The 17,081-nt window shown below is 38.6% G+C and overlaps 1 protein-coding gene across 2 annotated transcripts; it reads left to right on the plus strand.

Moving 5' to 3' along the window:
• Positions 1-1,327: 1,327 nt before the first annotated feature.
• mtx1a (metaxin 1a) lies at positions 1,328-16,279 on the plus strand. Of its 2 annotated transcripts, XR_013197018.1 has the most exons (10): positions 1,328-1,545; positions 6,409-6,478; positions 7,274-7,353; positions 11,255-11,347; positions 11,426-11,608; positions 12,316-12,392; positions 12,533-12,690; positions 12,824-13,063; positions 15,234-15,311; positions 15,435-16,279. XR_013197018.1 is itself a non-coding variant. In XM_077214831.1 (8 exons), exons 1-8 carry the CDS (start codon positions 1,402-1,404, stop codon positions 13,045-13,047), a joined length of 1,029 nt encoding a protein of 342 aa, XP_077070946.1. In that variant the 5' UTR covers positions 1,331-1,401; the 3' UTR covers positions 13,048-14,508. The 2 variants fall into 2 exon arrangements, 1 of the variants encoding a protein (XP_077070946.1); XM_077214831.1 differs by lacking the exons at positions 15,234-15,311; positions 15,435-16,279 and having other exon boundaries at positions 1,331-1,545; positions 12,824-14,508.
• The last annotated feature ends 802 nt before the right edge of the window (positions 16,280-17,081 follow it).

A 17,081-nucleotide genomic window follows, 5' to 3' on the forward strand; every position in this document is an offset into this window, starting at 1 on the left:
TGGTTCAACAAAATCAACTGCATTCACATAAATATTTTAAACCCCTTGATGTTTTTTTTCTCCAGATCAGAGAACATACCACACTGTGGGAAGAACTCTTCCCCTTGGGTCAGGGATGTTTTATTCACTTGAGGTTTGTCTGTGTCTGAAATTTTAGTTGTTAAACGGGTCATTTGGTTTTTCCACAGGGCTTCAGTAAAGTGCTTTATGCCACCCTGATGTTTGCTCATGGGTAGAAGGACGTCATCTTACCACACACAGTCTAAAATGTTTAGTGACACTCAGTTTAGTGACTGAATTTACACTCTTCAGTGTCTTATTTGTTATTTAGTTTATTTTCCAGTCTTGTGTTTTTGAATATTTAAAAATACACACAATGTGGTCTGTAAAATCTGGAGAACATTATCCATCAACATTTCCATTCATGGCATTTTCCTGGCTGGTGCAGGTGTGCATCTTTTTTTTTTTTTTTTTTTAAAGTAGGCTACTATTCATTTTTTAAAATGTAATGTTGGAGAAATTATTGCATGTCTTTAAAATATAAGTAATAGACATAGTGGCAATGTTCCTTTTGTCCTTTAGTTGTTCTTGGAACAATTTCAAAGAATTCCAGAATGTCCCAATGATGCCCAAAGCCCTTTTCCAGAGATTTTCACAATATGTTGAACTTTTCTTGTCTTTACCCTTGATGAAACTTAATTATCTAAATGGGAACACAGTTACATTAATGGGTTACATATGTGATTTTTTTTCAGGCCATAGCCTACAGTGAGTAAATGTGGTCTAAAGAAAGAGAAGAGGATTACTGAAACTAACTCACACTAACGGACGGTATGGGTGCTCATGGCCGGAACAGGAATGTACTGAACTCTATCAGTCCCTTGGGACTCTGATGTCTTCATGTGTGCATGTGGTTTTTGCGCATGAATTCTTGTCAGATTCGTGGGATGGAGAGTTGCAACACAAGCGGCTGTTTGTCCATTTGGCCAAGTCTCTGCTGTTTCCTACAGGCCCACTGCAAGGCCCCCCAAGTAAGATATATTAAAAAATCTTACTTGTCCCAAACGTTTATAAAGTTGCGTACATCTACAGTTAGGTTAATAATATAAATACATTGAAATTTTAAAGTTATTGTTAGTAGATAAAAAAATTAGAGGTACGGTATGTTGGGGTTTGTTTTTACCCGACTGAACATGTTCAATCAATCGATCAACGTGTCCAGTGTAAACACGACCGTTATTTTTCATAAAATTCCAAATCCAACGACCAACTTGTTTGTCTGTGCGGTGTGAATTGGCCTAATACCATCCAAGGCTCTCACTGTGGACGGAGAAGCCTTCAGAAAGAATAAGGGCATTGGCATGATCACCTGTGAGTGAAAGAAACACATTCTCAAAGTTAATGGGACTTTTATTTGTCAAAGCACAAGCAGCAGCTCCGGGTCAGAGGTGTTTGTCTGTGAAGATGGCGGCTCCCTGTGAGCTGTTTTGCTGGAAGGCTGGATTGGGGTTACCGTCAGTGAATACGGACTGTCTCATCGTGCTGGTGAGTTTTCATCACAGGCGGATGTAGACTGGATATTTATATGTTTTGGTTCTGCTGACGTGCCTATATTTGTAGGAACAGTTAACGTTACAGCGATTCAGCTCCGCACTTACTAACTTAGTGTAACGTTAGATGGTAACGTTACAGTGATGCCATAAGTTATAGTCATCATGCCTTGGCACCTAACTTGTGTAGCCTATATAACGTTAACGTTACTGATATGGACTTAAAATATAGTTTTATGTGAGTATACTGGTCACAGGTGTTATATGCGTCTAACGTTATATTATTACGTAAAATAATGAATGCGTCCATCCATTCTTCAAACTGCTTATGTCCTATGTAGGGTACTGGGAAATAAATATATTTTTATATAATATGTTTACTATTATTATTATTAGTGTTAAATAGTAATAATTATTAATACAGTTTTGTTTATTTTTCTCTTCTGTGAAACATACCATTTTCCCAAATGAAAGTCTGGAGATTATCAAGATGATCACTAGGGCCCCAGCTACTATTTTTATCCATTTTATTTAAAGCATATAACGTTAGACTAATAATTTATTATTATTTATTTTTTTACGGTTGCCCAGGGCTTCACATGACCACGACCTGACCCTGCCTAAATCTAAATACCAGTCAGATCATGCTACTACTACCCTTTGAAACTGCAAATCTTCAATGTTTATTCTTCATGATTTAAGCTCAAATTCCTATCTCAGTTTTATTCCAAAGCCAAGGTGCTTATCAACAGATATTTTTATTGCATGATTCATCATGTGGGTCGTTTGCTCCACTTTTCTTATTTTTCCACTTCAGTTTGGTCACACTAGGGCGCCACCTGTCTGTGCTACTGTTAACCACAAACCCACCACTGTCATCTGAAGTTAGGATCAATCTCATCTCCTATCGGCAGTTTTGGAGATTGAATTCCGATCCATTTTATTCCTAATCAACAAAGGTTGTATTGTGGGTAAAGAACCAGGTTACTATTGCTGAAATCGCATGTTGAAGTGATTGGGTTACACCAGTGCTGTGTGTTTTGGACTCTCTGTGTGCTGTGGGATTTTTCCAGCTCGCCAGCGGTCGGGTTGATGTCTGTGCATTACAGTCTGTCTGCCCCTACTGAGGGCGCTTTAAAAACCGCAGGCATGTTTTGCTCCCTCTGTCTGATAGTTTGGTCATTTGAAGTTCATTCAGAATTTTCCAGATTATCTCACTGTACCAGAAAGGTTATAGTTGCATTAAATTGTGACTAGATTTGAAGGTCTGAGGATTTTTGGAGATTTGCCTGTCTGCTGCCAAGTTAGGCTTGTCATAAAATTATACCATATTTTGACAGTGATACATTTTTGAGCACGTAATTGTGATTAATGATTTAATTAAATTGTTTTTTCATGAGTCTCGCCGTGTATGCTTATAACACATACATCTTTTAAGTAGATGTCAATTAGTAATGTTATCTTGTATTTTTATGCCATGAATAAATAACATACAAATGTATTGAAATTATAATATTTAACTGCTTTAGAGTGCTCCCATATCCTATTACTGCACCTGGAAGGGAGAAATAAAGTTAAATAAAAACATAATTTCATTATTCTGTTATCATTATTATTATTTAGCAATATAAGAATGGAATTTAATGTTATTTTATCAAATAATATAATATTCTTTAAAACAATTATAAAAGAAATGCATTGAATAATCTGACCAGGCAATTATGTAATAATTATGACAGGCCTACTTTTAGTTAAAGGTGCTGTATGTAATTTTTGGACTACTACAGCATAAAAATGCCATAATATGTTTTCAGATATTTATGAAACATGCTAAGTTCACATACTTGTTTCTCTGAAGAAGAAGAAAAAAGCCATGCCGCTCTCACGCCACATCGTGTTCTCACGCAGTGAAAAATACATCCCGGAGCAAAGACGACACTGACAACGCATTCACAGACAGGACAGAGCAGGTTACTTTTGATATTATGAAACAAAGTCTCAATTTTCTAATTTGGCAATTTTTTTAAAGAAATTTAAACAATATATAGTGTTGTGGCTCCTTAATGTGTCGTTTTGTTGCTCTTTTTAATGTGTCGTTGTAGAGCCTCAGGTAAAGGTGCTCGTGAATCACCTCTTCCTTCTAGTTAATTTATAGCATTAAATAAGCATGAAAGAACATCAAAAGGAATATTGTTTCAACCGTGGAAAGACGTCAGTACACACTGTTTTTCAAGTTCAAATCCTCCAATGTTAATCTACTAACTTCTTTGTCGAACAAAAATGGTGGATTCGGCGGAAAATGGATTATGATTGGTCTGATCACCTGTCAATCAAACTCCCTGCGAAGGGTGACTTGCCCTCATTCCTGTTGCATTCTCAAACTGGCAACCCATGTGAGTGTCGACTGTTGAGTCTGAGGAGGCGGTGGTGGCGGGCAAACAACTCTCCAATATTTTGAAACTGGAGTGCAATACCCATGTCAACCGCTAGCTGTCAATATTACATACTTCACCTTTAAGAGATTTCTTGTGATGGTATGTGCTTGTTTTATTTTACAAGTTTTAGTCTTGATCTTAGACTATAGTATGCTTATTTTACATATAGGATTTTTTTCTTTATGTTATGCTTGGTGTTTTGCAGTAGTCTATTAATTTATACTAACACCTAATGTGGATCCATTGTAATCTGTGTAGTACTATGTTTTTCTTTTCGTGGTAAACTTAAAACTTGGTTACTTGGAACTGGAAGAATATTTGAATGCTACCGATCCCAATCTGAACTCTGACTTGTGATGCAGCCTAAATCATATTCCCGTGTTTGTTCATTGGCCAGAGGAGAACTGGCCCCCTCGACTGAGTCTAGTTTCTCCCAAGGTTTATTTCTCCATTCCATCACCTGATGGAGTTTGGATTCCTTGCCTCTGGCTGGCTTAGTTGGGGACAATTAATATTCAACAATATTATTGATCTGACTGTACTGATGTTGTTGTATCAGAACTGAACTGAGCTGGACGATGACATTTTTTTTGCAGAACTGCTTTATAGATTAAATTAACTAATTTAAGAGTTGAGGATCTTTACAACGGAACTGCATCAACACTGAACTGACTTCAGCTGAACAATAGTCAAAATGCATAATTTTCCTATCATCAGTGTGAAACTGCTTTAAAAACAATCTGTTTGTATAAAGCGCTATATAAATAAAGGGGACTTGACTAAAAGTGACCTTTAGATGTTAAAATGAATGAAAAAGTGCTCTAATGTGGAAAAACAATGAAATGTTACTGTTCAGCAAAAACATTACTCAAGGGTTTGTTTATTGATAAATTAACCCCTGCTCTGGTGTATTAGAACACTCCTTTAATGACAGAGCAATGATTGGATACACAGCAAGACATGGGCGGGGCTTAATATCAAGACAGCCCAATCATAATCTGCGGCACTCTATTTAAGGATCTTATGAAAGGTTCAAAATAATTATTACCATCTGCACTTTGAAGAGAAGCTGTTCTGTCATCCGTGGCCTAATTTCAGTGTGTTTATGTGTACAGCAGGAGTCTGATGAACTGCTTTTACTGTGGGCAAAGTGGACTTCAGCCAGCTGTAGTTTTCCTCCTCATGTTTGTTTTGGACTCTACCAGTGGTTCTCGTAGGAATGATTTATTTTCAAACTTGATCCTCTCCACTTTACGAGCCACAATTTAGGATTCTATAGGAATCAATCTAGTTATAAATCTGAGGTTATGATGTCAGCCTTTGATGGAGATAACTGCGCTTTTTCAGCTCACCGCACGACTGCAACTGGGAAAAGGAGAAAATCTCAGAACTCAATACTCAGCTCTTTCCACAAATCTGGTTTCCTCTCCCTCTTTTACAGTCACAGTTAGAGTCCTGTAAGTGCTGGAAGCCTTATGTTAAAGTAATCACCCCGAAATGAGAATTCTGTGGCTGTTTTTCACTGAAACACAGGAGAAGATTTGAAGCATCTTTATGCGGTTCTTTTCCATTAAAGGACAGTTCATAGTGAAACTCCGAAACTAACATAAAAAATCCCATATTCATGTTCTATATTCCATGTCTCTTACATCATAAAATATATTTGAGGGACAGACTGGCATAATTTTAAGACATAATTATGTCCATCCATTTTCTTCTATACCCACTATGGAGAGTGCTAGAATGAAATGTAAATTATTTACTTGAGTTATCCACTGTATAATTTTCTGTTTATTTTATTTGTAATGGCTACATCATTTATGTTATTTTATGACATTTGGACACACATGTTCCTGTTGTTCAAGAGCTCCATGAAAATGACGAGGACGAGTAAAAAAAAGTCAGAATTTTCCTTTAGAAGTCGAGGCCGATAATACTTTTTCTTGGCTTCAGCCTGAAGTGTGAAGGAATCGCTCCAGGGCATTTAACCCCAGTGATCATTAGTATACAATGCCTTCAATGGAAAGAATCTGCTAAACGACGTGCTGACGTTCTGAGCCAGGAGTGAAGCGCTGGATCTGTCAGCTCTCAGCTGCATGTGCTGGAATGTGAAATTACGTCCTACTTTATCTGATGTTGTCATAAAACAGGCAATTCCAATCCAAGAGCTAACCTTGTCCAAAAGCTAAAGCTGTTTTGTGTTGTTGCCTTTGGTGTAGCTTACTAGCTATTGTTGTTTATTCAGGTTGTGTTCTTGCATATGTTGCTTTTTGAGTTTTTTGCGACTTGCTATTATGTTGTCGTCATTTATATTTTGTACGGTTGTTGTGAGGTTGTGTGGTACTCTTGGTTTTGCTTCTTGTACATAAGATTTATAATTCTAGCTTGGCATTAATAATAATGTATTTTATATAATTTTCCAGGCATATGCTCGCTTCTCTGGAGCTCCGCTCAAAATTCACAAGATTTCTAACCCCTGGAGAAGCCCCACAGGTAAGCAGGCCCAGTTTTAACAATCTGTTTCTTGGCAGACACTCCATATTCATTAAAGAGGATCATTTAGCATGTTTTAACTGAAGCACACAGGCCTCTTCCTCTTTCCTGCCGAGCTGCTGATAACTTGCATCTGTATGTTTCTCTTTCCACATTCTTGTCTATCTCCATTGTTTTTTTTCCTTGGCTCCTGAATTCTTCCGAAGTTCCATATTATTCCATATCGCATAAATAAATAAAAATTTAAGACCTATCAAAAGTATAAAAGTTAATTAGCCTGTTTATCACATTTTAGTGGATCCCTTCTTTGGGTGCGTGATAATTTAGTTTTATAAAATGTATTATATACAGCTACTTAAACATATAAATAAACAAATTACTTGATCATTCATTTATTTATAAGATTTGGACAGAAATTATTACTTTTATACAGCAAGTATGCATAAAATGTATCAAAAGTGACAGTAAAGGCATTTGTAATGTAACAGAAGATTTCCATTTCAAATATATGCTGTTCTTTTAAACTGTTTTAAACTGTTTTCAACTTTGATAATAGTAAATGTTTCTTGAGCACCAAATCAGAATATTAGAATGATTTCTGAAGGACCATGTGATATTTTTGATGCATTATCCAGAGGTCTTGCATTTCCATCATTGATATTCAGAGTGATAGCTAGCTTAAATGGATTGTGTTGTTGTTCATCTTTAGGCATTTAGAAAAATCACAAAACCTTGGCAGTAAACTCATCCAGACAAAAAAAAAGTGCTTTACTGACACTTATGTATTCACTTAAGGTTCACTACCTGCTCTCAGGACCAAAGAGGAAGGCAGCTGCTCTCAACCCAGTCAGATCATCATTCAATTGAGGAAACAGGTGATTATCTCTCACCCACAAAAACCTCTATGATCACATTTTGCTCTATACCGTGTCCCTCTATATTTCACTCTTCATGGGTGCATTTTGTTCCAAACAAAGCTAAGTTTAGTAGTTTTGGGTTCATTCATTTGAGGTCTGCAGAGTTTCCAGTGATGCATGTTGCCATCATAAAGGCCCTAATTTTCTCATTAATCATGTTTGATTACACAATGAAGGTATCCATTAAATGTGTTTGGAATGAGACACAATAAGTATGTGTTTTCAGGAAAGGTTTTAATTGTGTGTATAACTAAAACCCTTTCTAGAAATATGTTTCTTGTCTTTCATTCTACCAGGCTGTAGTGCTGTTCAGAGTCAAAAACAAACACAGATCAAGTCAATGCTTGCAGCTTCATTCACAAAACTACACAACTTTTTGGATGCTAAAATACCTTCTCCTTTTCTTCTCCTTTTGGTTAAGTGCCTGAAATATATGAATTTAGAAAAGGTTTTTTCATGTTTTGTTCTACGACACAAAAATACATCAGTACTTACTTTTTTTTGTCTTAAATTTGGTTGCTAACCAGTGGCTAAATGGGACTACAGATGGTATGTTAAAGGTTATCACACCAAACAGGAAAACATCTCAAAGAATCTACTGGGCTGTGCGTTATAGCTAAAAAAAAATCACAATATGTTTCATATCGTTCGATATCGATAATTATTGACATTTTTATATATATTTTTTAAAAGACAAGTAAAAAAGTTTGAATTTAAACCACTGTTTTTATTTATTTATTCACATTATTAATGCAAACAACAAATGATATTTGTTTTAGCAGGCAAAAACTAAATAAAATTTGAACAAAAATAATCTTCCTTATGTCTTATATTAAGATAAAAAAGTTAGTGTTAAAGAAACTCTTGAACTCAAATAAAATGTTACAAAATGTGTGCAAATGTTAAAGTGTAAACGTAGAACAATCAAGGCAAACTTTGTGGTAGATCAACATTTGTAATAAGTAGGAGTGTAATTGTTCACAGAATTCACGGTTCGGTTTGATTCGACACAGTGGTGTCACAGTTCGGTACGTTTCCGATACAGCGAAAAGAAGACATGCCAGAGACATTTTATTTTATTTATTAGCACGGACGCGGACTTGTATTTATACTGTCTGCTGAGATCCGCTCGATGACGCGTGTTCCACACATGCGCAGTAGATCGGCTTTTTCCAGCGCTTTCGCGCGGTCACAAAAAATGGGAGGCTCGTGGACGTCCACAAGGAACCTCTGCACACACCCTCCAATGATGATTTTTACGTCACGCGGACCCTCGCGCACTCACAGACGAGGAAAGTATAACACTAGCTACGGGCGATGCGCGCGCATTTTAATGAAAATTTCAAGCGCTTTATCGAACATTTTTTATATAGTTGCCGACAATGGTATACCGTCGATAAATAGAGATACCGTTTTATCGCCCAGCCCTCACAGCCTCGTTGTGTTTATACTTGCACTCTTGCAAACTATTATAACTCAAACTTTCAAAACTTGTAGAATTTAAATTAAGATTTAATCTTGGTGATGGTGACGTTGAAGTCGTGCGACCATGGTGTAGTTCGTTTATAGCCTAACTTTTGCTTTTTACTTCTGCTGCTTGTATTTAGGCCACAAAATTCATAAGTTGTGTTAATTTGTGAAATATATCTTGATGGAAAAAAATGTGTGAGAATCATTAACTTTATTTATTATAACTTTATTAAGCTTATTTTCTGCTATAATTCAAGTCAATGGAAAAATGATCCTTCTGGCTTTTTGTCGAGGGAACCAGGTGATGCTTGCTTCTGGGATGGCCTACAAAAATACAGGGGTTGAACAATAAAACTTTAGGTTTCACGCCTATATATGCACTAGAGGATGACACGGGAGTGGATTTTCACTCCTGTCCCGTCCCACTCCCATAGAAAGAAATCTTGTCCCGTCCCACTCCCAGACCAAAGTTTAAAAAATAATCCCATCCCATCCCGCTCCTGGTAAATTGACTCCCAATCCCGTCCCGCTCCTGTTTAAACTGACTCCCGCTCCTGTACCGCTCCCATATACGGCAATTTTCGCTTGATGAACGAAGCGATGCTTGCCTGATTCTTTCCCGAATTTGCCTTGCAAGTGTGCTTCTTCAGACCGCTCGTCCCTGAATCACTTGCGTACTTGACTAAGACTAAGCATGTCTTACAAGCAGCGTACATTGTGCTATCACCGTCACATTCTACTCTCTCATAAACTTAATTAATATTTCAGACTTTCCGACCAGTTCTGTGAACTTAATAGACATGTCATTACTTCTGACTTTGCGCTGTAAATCATTTTTTGCCACATCGACTTCTCCGCGGCTGTTAGCTCCCTCCATCACTGCTCTTTGAATTTCGGCGGTAAGCCGTGACAAAAAGCACTGATGGCTTCTGGGACGGCTGGGTCGTGTAGTTATTTTTTAATTGCGTTACATTGTAGGCGTATTAAAAGGAAACTACAAAATGATGCATTTACTTTTTTCTTTTTTTGTCGTCTTTGCTATTGGTTGATTCCCGCTCCCGTCTGCTCCCGTTAACCATTTATCCTGTACCGTCCAAATCCCGTGATTGATAGCAAAGATGACTCCCATCCTGCAGGAATCCCACGGGAATCCCGTGACCCGTGGGATTCCCGAAAAAATGTCAGCCTCTAATATGCACAACCTTGTGGCCAGTCCTCACTGATTTTACATTTCATCAGTAAGGGCAGAGTGTGAAGGTTGAATTAGCAGAGCAATAGCACAGCTGTACATTAAACATTGCAATCCACACAGCATAATGGGAGTTCTTGCTGGCTCATCTATTGTCGACGCAAGAGGAAGCTGTCTGAAAGGGATGCCCTGGTACTAACTCGGATTGTATCCAAAAAACATAAAACCACAACTGCCCACTTCACTGCTGAATTAAATTCTGTCCTCGACTCCCCTGTTTCCACCAGAACTGTTCGCAAGGAGCTCCAAAGGGTCAATATTCATGGTAGGGCTGCTATAGCCAAACATTTGATCACTCATGCCAATGCCACTAGTTGGTTTCATTGGTGGATATCTTGGGCTATGGACAATGTGAAACATGTATTGTTCTCTTGAGTCCACCTTCACTGTCTTTCCCACATCTGTGCAAGTAATGGTGTGGAGAAGCCCCAAAGAGGCTTAACACACAGACTGTTGCTGCCCAGATTGAAGCACAGGGATGGATCAGTGATGCTTTGGGCTGCAATATCATGGCATTCTCTACTGAGGTTGATGGGCACGTCACTGCCAAGGACTACTGAACCATTCTAGAGGACCGTGTGCACCCAACGGTTCAAATATCGTACCCTGAAGGGGCTGCCGTGTATCAGCATGATAATGCACCAATACACACAGCAAGACTTGTGAAAGAATGGTTTGATGAACATGTAAGTGAAGTTGAGCATCTCCCATGGCCTGCACAGTCACCAGATCTAAATATTTTTAAGCCACTTTGGGATATTTTGGATGAGCAAGTCAGAAAAGGTTTTCCTTCCAACAGCATCACAGTGGCTTGGCCGCTGTTCTGGAAGAAGAATGGCTCAAAATCCCTCTGACAACTGTGCAGGACTTGCAGTGTCTGTCATTTCCAAGACGACTTCATGCTGTATTTGCAAAAGGAGGCTCTACATCATACTAATAAATTATTGTGGTCTAAAACCAGGTGTTTTAGTTTCATTGTCCAACCGCTGTACATCATCACTTCTGTGCTCAATAAATAAGCCATTCTTTGGTTGTAATCACCGGCTCTGCTTGAACGGTCAAGTGCATGATTTGGAACGGGACTACCTGTTTGTCTGAACAAAGAAGATGTAGTAGTAATGCTGTAACTTTGTCTTTCAGAAATATAATGCAGACTATGATCTCTCGGCCAAAGAGGGTGCAGACACACTGGCCTTCACCTCCCTGCTGGAGGAGCGACTGTTGCCTGCACTTGTGAGATTTGAATCCTGAAACTTGAAGATGATACTTTTGGTGGGTACGTGCTCAAACACTCTCCTCATTTCCCACCAGATCTACGCTTTATGGGTCGATCCTAAGAACTATGCGGAGGTGACGCGCCGCTGGTACGGAGAGAATATGTGCTTCCCGCTCAATTTCTTCTTGCCGGGCCGCATGCAGAACAGGCAGCTGGAGCGACTCCGTCTGATCCGAGGAAACAGCGCGCTGGAGGCGGGAGAAGAGGCAGAGAAGGAGGTGAGATAGGAGTTGGCTACATGTTCTCCGGGTGGGATTCTGGATATTGTGCTTGATAGTATTTGTTTTTATGTGCTGTGAAATGGTCATCAGATGGTGTATGGGCTATTGTGACACTAACGCCCTCCTTCAGAGAACAGGGCAGCTGTTAGACTAAATGTTCCAGAGACAATGATGTTCTGGTCCCTGAAGAGGACACTGATAAATCAGCAGATGTGAGGAATCTGGGCTCAGATAGAGCAGAAGTTTCGTTCTGGCAGATAACTAGTTGCTAGTGTTAGGAAACAACTCTGCTTATGATACTTTGAGTCACAATGTTTATGCTTGTGATCTGCTCACTACGACTAAGCAAAATCTTATATTTTGCAATGTTTAGGCCCAGTCACACCTATAACTATATTACCATCCACACCAATGCACGATATTATTTTGTTTATAATAAGCACGCCCTGCAGTTATGTCGTCTGCTGCTGTAAATGCTCGATTTGTATTGTTTATCAGGTGGAAAAAATTGTTCTACAAGTGATTCCTCTGTGTCGTTATCATTATAGACTGCCCTATTCTCATAGACTTCTCATAGAAAGATTATTAAAACTTTTTATATATATAAAAACAAATGGTTACATAATGTAGATAGTGACATAAGAGTCTGTAATCTAGTTGTTTCTTCTACATCCTCTCTGTCTCTATTGTCTATGACTCTCCAGCTTTACCATGATGCTCTGGAGTGCCTAAATCTTCTCTCTCAGCGCCTGGGATCGAACAAATTCTTCTTTGGAGATTCGTAAGTCCTATAGTTAGAAAACTGCTACGTGTTTTACGCATCAAGGTTGATCTTTGAGCTTCACTCTGAGACTCTTGGTTGATTATTGGTTAGGTGTAATACACATTTTGATATAAATTTTATGTATTTGTGTATTAAAGGCCCTCTTCTCTGGATGCGTATGTGTTTGGTCATCTAGCGCCACTTATTAAGATTCAACTGCCTAACTGCCGACTGCAGCAGAACTTGAAGAATCTTGACAACTTGAACACATATTGCTCTAACATCCTGAGCCTGTATTTCCCCAATGAGAGTAAAGGTGGGCAACTAAGTAACAACTACAATAAAGTGTTTGCAAAGAACAAAATATGCAGCATGTTGTACTTCTGTCTGTAGAATAAGAGAAGATTTTTCTTCATATGGTTGCCTGTTCGTGTCTGTTCTGTGTGCAGAGGGCGTCAGTCGTACGGTGTCCAGCACACAGCAGGGGGGAGACTTTTACAACGAGCCATACAAGAGACGCAAGCAACTGCTGTCAGTGCTGGTTGCTGTGGCAGCGATGTGTAGCTACGCTCTCCTCACTGGCATAGTAGCTATTGAGCATATGCAGGAGGAGGAGCATATAGGCCCCGCCTCACTCAGAGGCCCCTCCCATGAGGACGAAGAGGAGGAGTGAATGAGAATGAATGAAAGTAGGGCTTTCTGTTAGTTGCACTGGGATGGTCACTTTACATGGCGGAGGAACATACAAGAAACCATATATTGTTAGGGATTAATGTATTTATTAATTGACTTGAGCTTTAATTGCATAAGCTTTCATTTTCTATTTTTGTTAAATCATTTTCTGTTTTTCCATGGATATGCATTGTTGCTTTAATCTCTCAACTTGGTATGTTCACGTGTTGGTTTTTTTGTACCAAAAATAAAAAGCATAACTATGGATTAGCTACTAATATTAAGTTCAGGTAAGAGAGCTCTTAAAACTTGTCACCAATTAAGGGATTCCCTCAAATTTTATTGTGTGACTGGTGACCAAAACAGAGCGTTTTAAACCCTTTCATAGCTTTACGACAATGACAATTAGATTTTCACATCTCTTATGTGCTATTGCCTTGTTTGAAGCTCAGTCAGTGTTTTTCCTGTTTTAATGCACATTTTATTTGCTAACTGCATAAATCATTCTTTCCGCTCTGCTGTCAGTACTTGTCATACTTCAGACAGATTAATGCTCATGTTAATGTGATGAATCATATTGATTGGAAATAGAAAATGACCAATATTTAATCTAAGTAGAGTCATAAAGAAATAATCACACAAAAAAAAAAAACATTTATTCTCCTTCATGTTGTTCCAAACCTGTGCGACTTGGTTTCTTCTGTGAAACACAAAAGGATTTTGCCAGAATGTCAATGATGCTGATCCATAATAGCATTACACATTGAATAAAAAACTGTGACTCAAACATGATTCAAAATATGTTCTTTTGTAAAAATCATACAGGTTTACAATACAAGAGGGAATAAAATAACAATTTTAATTTAGGGCACAAAAACTTTTTTAAACATGATATATTCAAGGATAATGAGAGAAACTGTTGCTTATGTTATTGAGGATTAGAAATTGCTGTCAGATGGAGATTCCTTTAGGAGGCAGTAACAATTATTAAAGCCAAAAGATACTGTCCAAAGGAACCTTGCTGACAGACCGCAAACCTGGCTAAGATGTTTCAGTTCCTGTAACTTTCCATGAGGTCCATGAGGTTTTCTGTAAGGTAGTTAAACTACATGAGTGAATTTTTCTCTCTAGTTAAACTATGTTTGTTTTAGAAACAATGCATTTTTGAAGGTTGCAGATTCGGGTATTGTCTAAAGTCATTTTTCTTTTTCTAAAGTTAACATCTTTGTTTTGCACCTTTGAAACCAGTTCACCTTTTGCACTGATGTGTTGATTTGTTCAAAATCGTTAATAATATAGACAAGGCTTCTGTCATGGTTAAGCATGGAATTCTACAGAAATGCAAAGGAAATTTGAACAGCCAGTTTATCTTTTTTCACTAGGTGTTATGTGCTGTAAAATTGCTTATGGATTTCTATTTTCAGAATTTGAGGGGCAAATAAACAGTCCTGAATAATCCTTATTCTGCATGGGGTTTCTTTATTTTCTGCAGATGCAATGCTGCATTGACACTGAGGGGGTTACTCCTACAAAAATCTGATTTTATCTGTTGCATTGTTGTAACAGAAGGCCCTGAGGACGGTGTGTGTGAAATGGATGTTGTAAGAGAGAAATATATTCTCTTCAAGCTACAATTTACCTGCCGGCAGTGTTTCCGATCATCAGAGTCGGCTGAGCGAGTGCACTGTGAATTTGTGCCCTGGGGAGACACAGCTGTGTGTTACAGCACCAGACTGGAATCTCTCTCTGGCTCCTGTTCATTCCTGGGTTTGTTTCCTTGTATTTGTGCGTGGAAACATAGTGAAATCCCCTCCCCACCACTAGATCCAGAGCAATCAGGAGCTCCCCAAAAGCCGCACGACAGCGTTTAATGACCTCAACAAAAATCATCTGGGAAAGAATTTCTGTTTGAGAAGGAAAAATGCATTCGGATTGTGCTCATTTTCCACACAGGGATTGAGACGGGGAAGTGGTGGGTGGGGTTATGCTCTGAAACGATGTGTCATGTACTAAACTGGTTCTGGTTTTGTTCAGGGTGTAGAAGTTAGATTCATGACTCCATTATGAAAATTTAACTCAACTCATATTTTCCTTTCTGCGAAGAGGACTGTTTAACAAGTCCCCTAATTTAAAGCACTTTCGGATGGTGTGTAGTACAAAAAGCTGAACAATTTTTTCTGCTTGCAGGGTCCAGTAAAGCTCAAGTATGACAGAACTGTTCCCCTGACACCTGCTGTTAAAAGCTGTTTCTAAGGAAACTCCGAGGTAATGAAAAATAAACATCACCCCAGGACAAACTGTCGAGACTGAACAGTCCTCATTCTGCTCTGCTATAAAATGTCAAGAGCGTTTGTTTTCTTTATGACATTAAATTTTGTTTGCTTGCAGATTGGAGCAAAATCAAAAGCTGACACTGGAATTATGAGTTTGAGCAAGAATAGATGGCCAAAGCCAGTGTTTGCTTTTGTTCTTGTCATTTTAAAATAATTTAGTTTACCCAAAAATGAAAATGTTCCAAAACTGTATGAATTTCTTTCTTCTACTGAACACAAAAGAAGATATTTTGAAGAATGTCAGTAACCAGAAAGTTTACGGCACCCATTGCCATCCATAGTATTTTTTCCTACTATGGAAGTCAATGGTTTCCATCAACTGTCTGATTACCAACATTCTTCAAAATATCATCTTTTGTGTTTAGCAGAAGAAAGAAATTCATACAGGGTTGGAGCAACATGAGGATGAGTAAATGATTCAGGCTGTATCCAGATCAGATGGTGGACTTACGCCTGGACACGACCACAACGCATTCCTGAAGTTTCAGCAGAGATTGTGTCAACTAGACTCTCCCCTTTGAAGGCCTCATCGACACGACAGCCATCGGCACTGATGCTCAACAAACTTGTATCCATACGCGCGTGATGACTTTGGTCTTCAAACAGATGAACTGCATAATATAATGTTCCGATCCAATCTGACCTCTGACCTGTAATGCTGCCTGAATCATGACTGAGCCTGGTTCCCAAGGTTTTTTTCTCCATTCTGTCACCTGATGGCGTTTTGGTTCCTTGCCACTGTCGCCTTTCTCCGCCTTTGTCGCCATTGGCTTTTGAATTGCTTAGTTGGGGACATATAATTTTGTATTTAACAATATTATTTCAACATTGTTTTCTCTGTTATCTCTGTAAAGCTGCTTTGAAACGATCTGTATATAAATAAAGGTGACTTGATGACAACATTTTCGTTTTTGGGTAAACTATCCCTTTAAGGGAAAGCGCAGAATTTTCTTGAGGGTCAGTGTGAGGTCACGATACAAATTATGGCTTCTGAATTTTTTAAACAATTTTTAAAGGTGGCAGTGGGGTCTTGACAAGTACGACCACACGTTTTTAGTTAACGTTACCATAAAAGATTACCTGAGTAACCACATATCTTCATAGATATATACACTTTAACGTTACTTGACGCTAAACAGGCGCTAGCAAACAGTCACGCGCGTAGCTAACTTGCATAGCAACAGCGCGAAGAGGGCGATAAGTTACGTCAAGAACAGTATTATTTTTGTAGGTTCTACATATTGCGAGTATATCACGAGAACAGTAACTGTTAGGCTATTTATTTAACGTTATAGGCTATTGTTGAGGGCGAGGACCCTCAACCAATAGAAAATGACCGATACCGACTAAGTTTGTGCAACTTTTTAACGGTTTTCCTGTTATCCAGAATTAACCTCACATCCATGGCAGTTGCGCAGCGTGAAAACAGCCTTAAAACAGTTAAAAATGGTTAAACTTTCAAAAAGCTGTCTACTTCTACGGTCCTCTATTTATGAACGCTGAACGCAACCTGTGTGAACAACAACCCCTGAGAAAACCTATGGAGAAAACGCGTGCGAATGCGTGTGTGTGTTTTACAGAGGAATAATGTATGATGATGAAGAGGGCGGATTCAGTTCTCACTCAGAGCAGCTCATTCTCTCTGTCTGTGAACGCATGCAACACACACACACACACACACACACACACACACACACACACA

This window comes from Siphateles boraxobius, unplaced genomic scaffold, assembly GCF_051911475.1.
Source record: "Siphateles boraxobius isolate OS27281-9 unplaced genomic scaffold, OSU_SipBor_1 68, whole genome shotgun sequence".
Taxonomy (NCBI): Eukaryota; Metazoa; Chordata; class Actinopteri; order Cypriniformes; family Leuciscidae; genus Siphateles; species Siphateles boraxobius.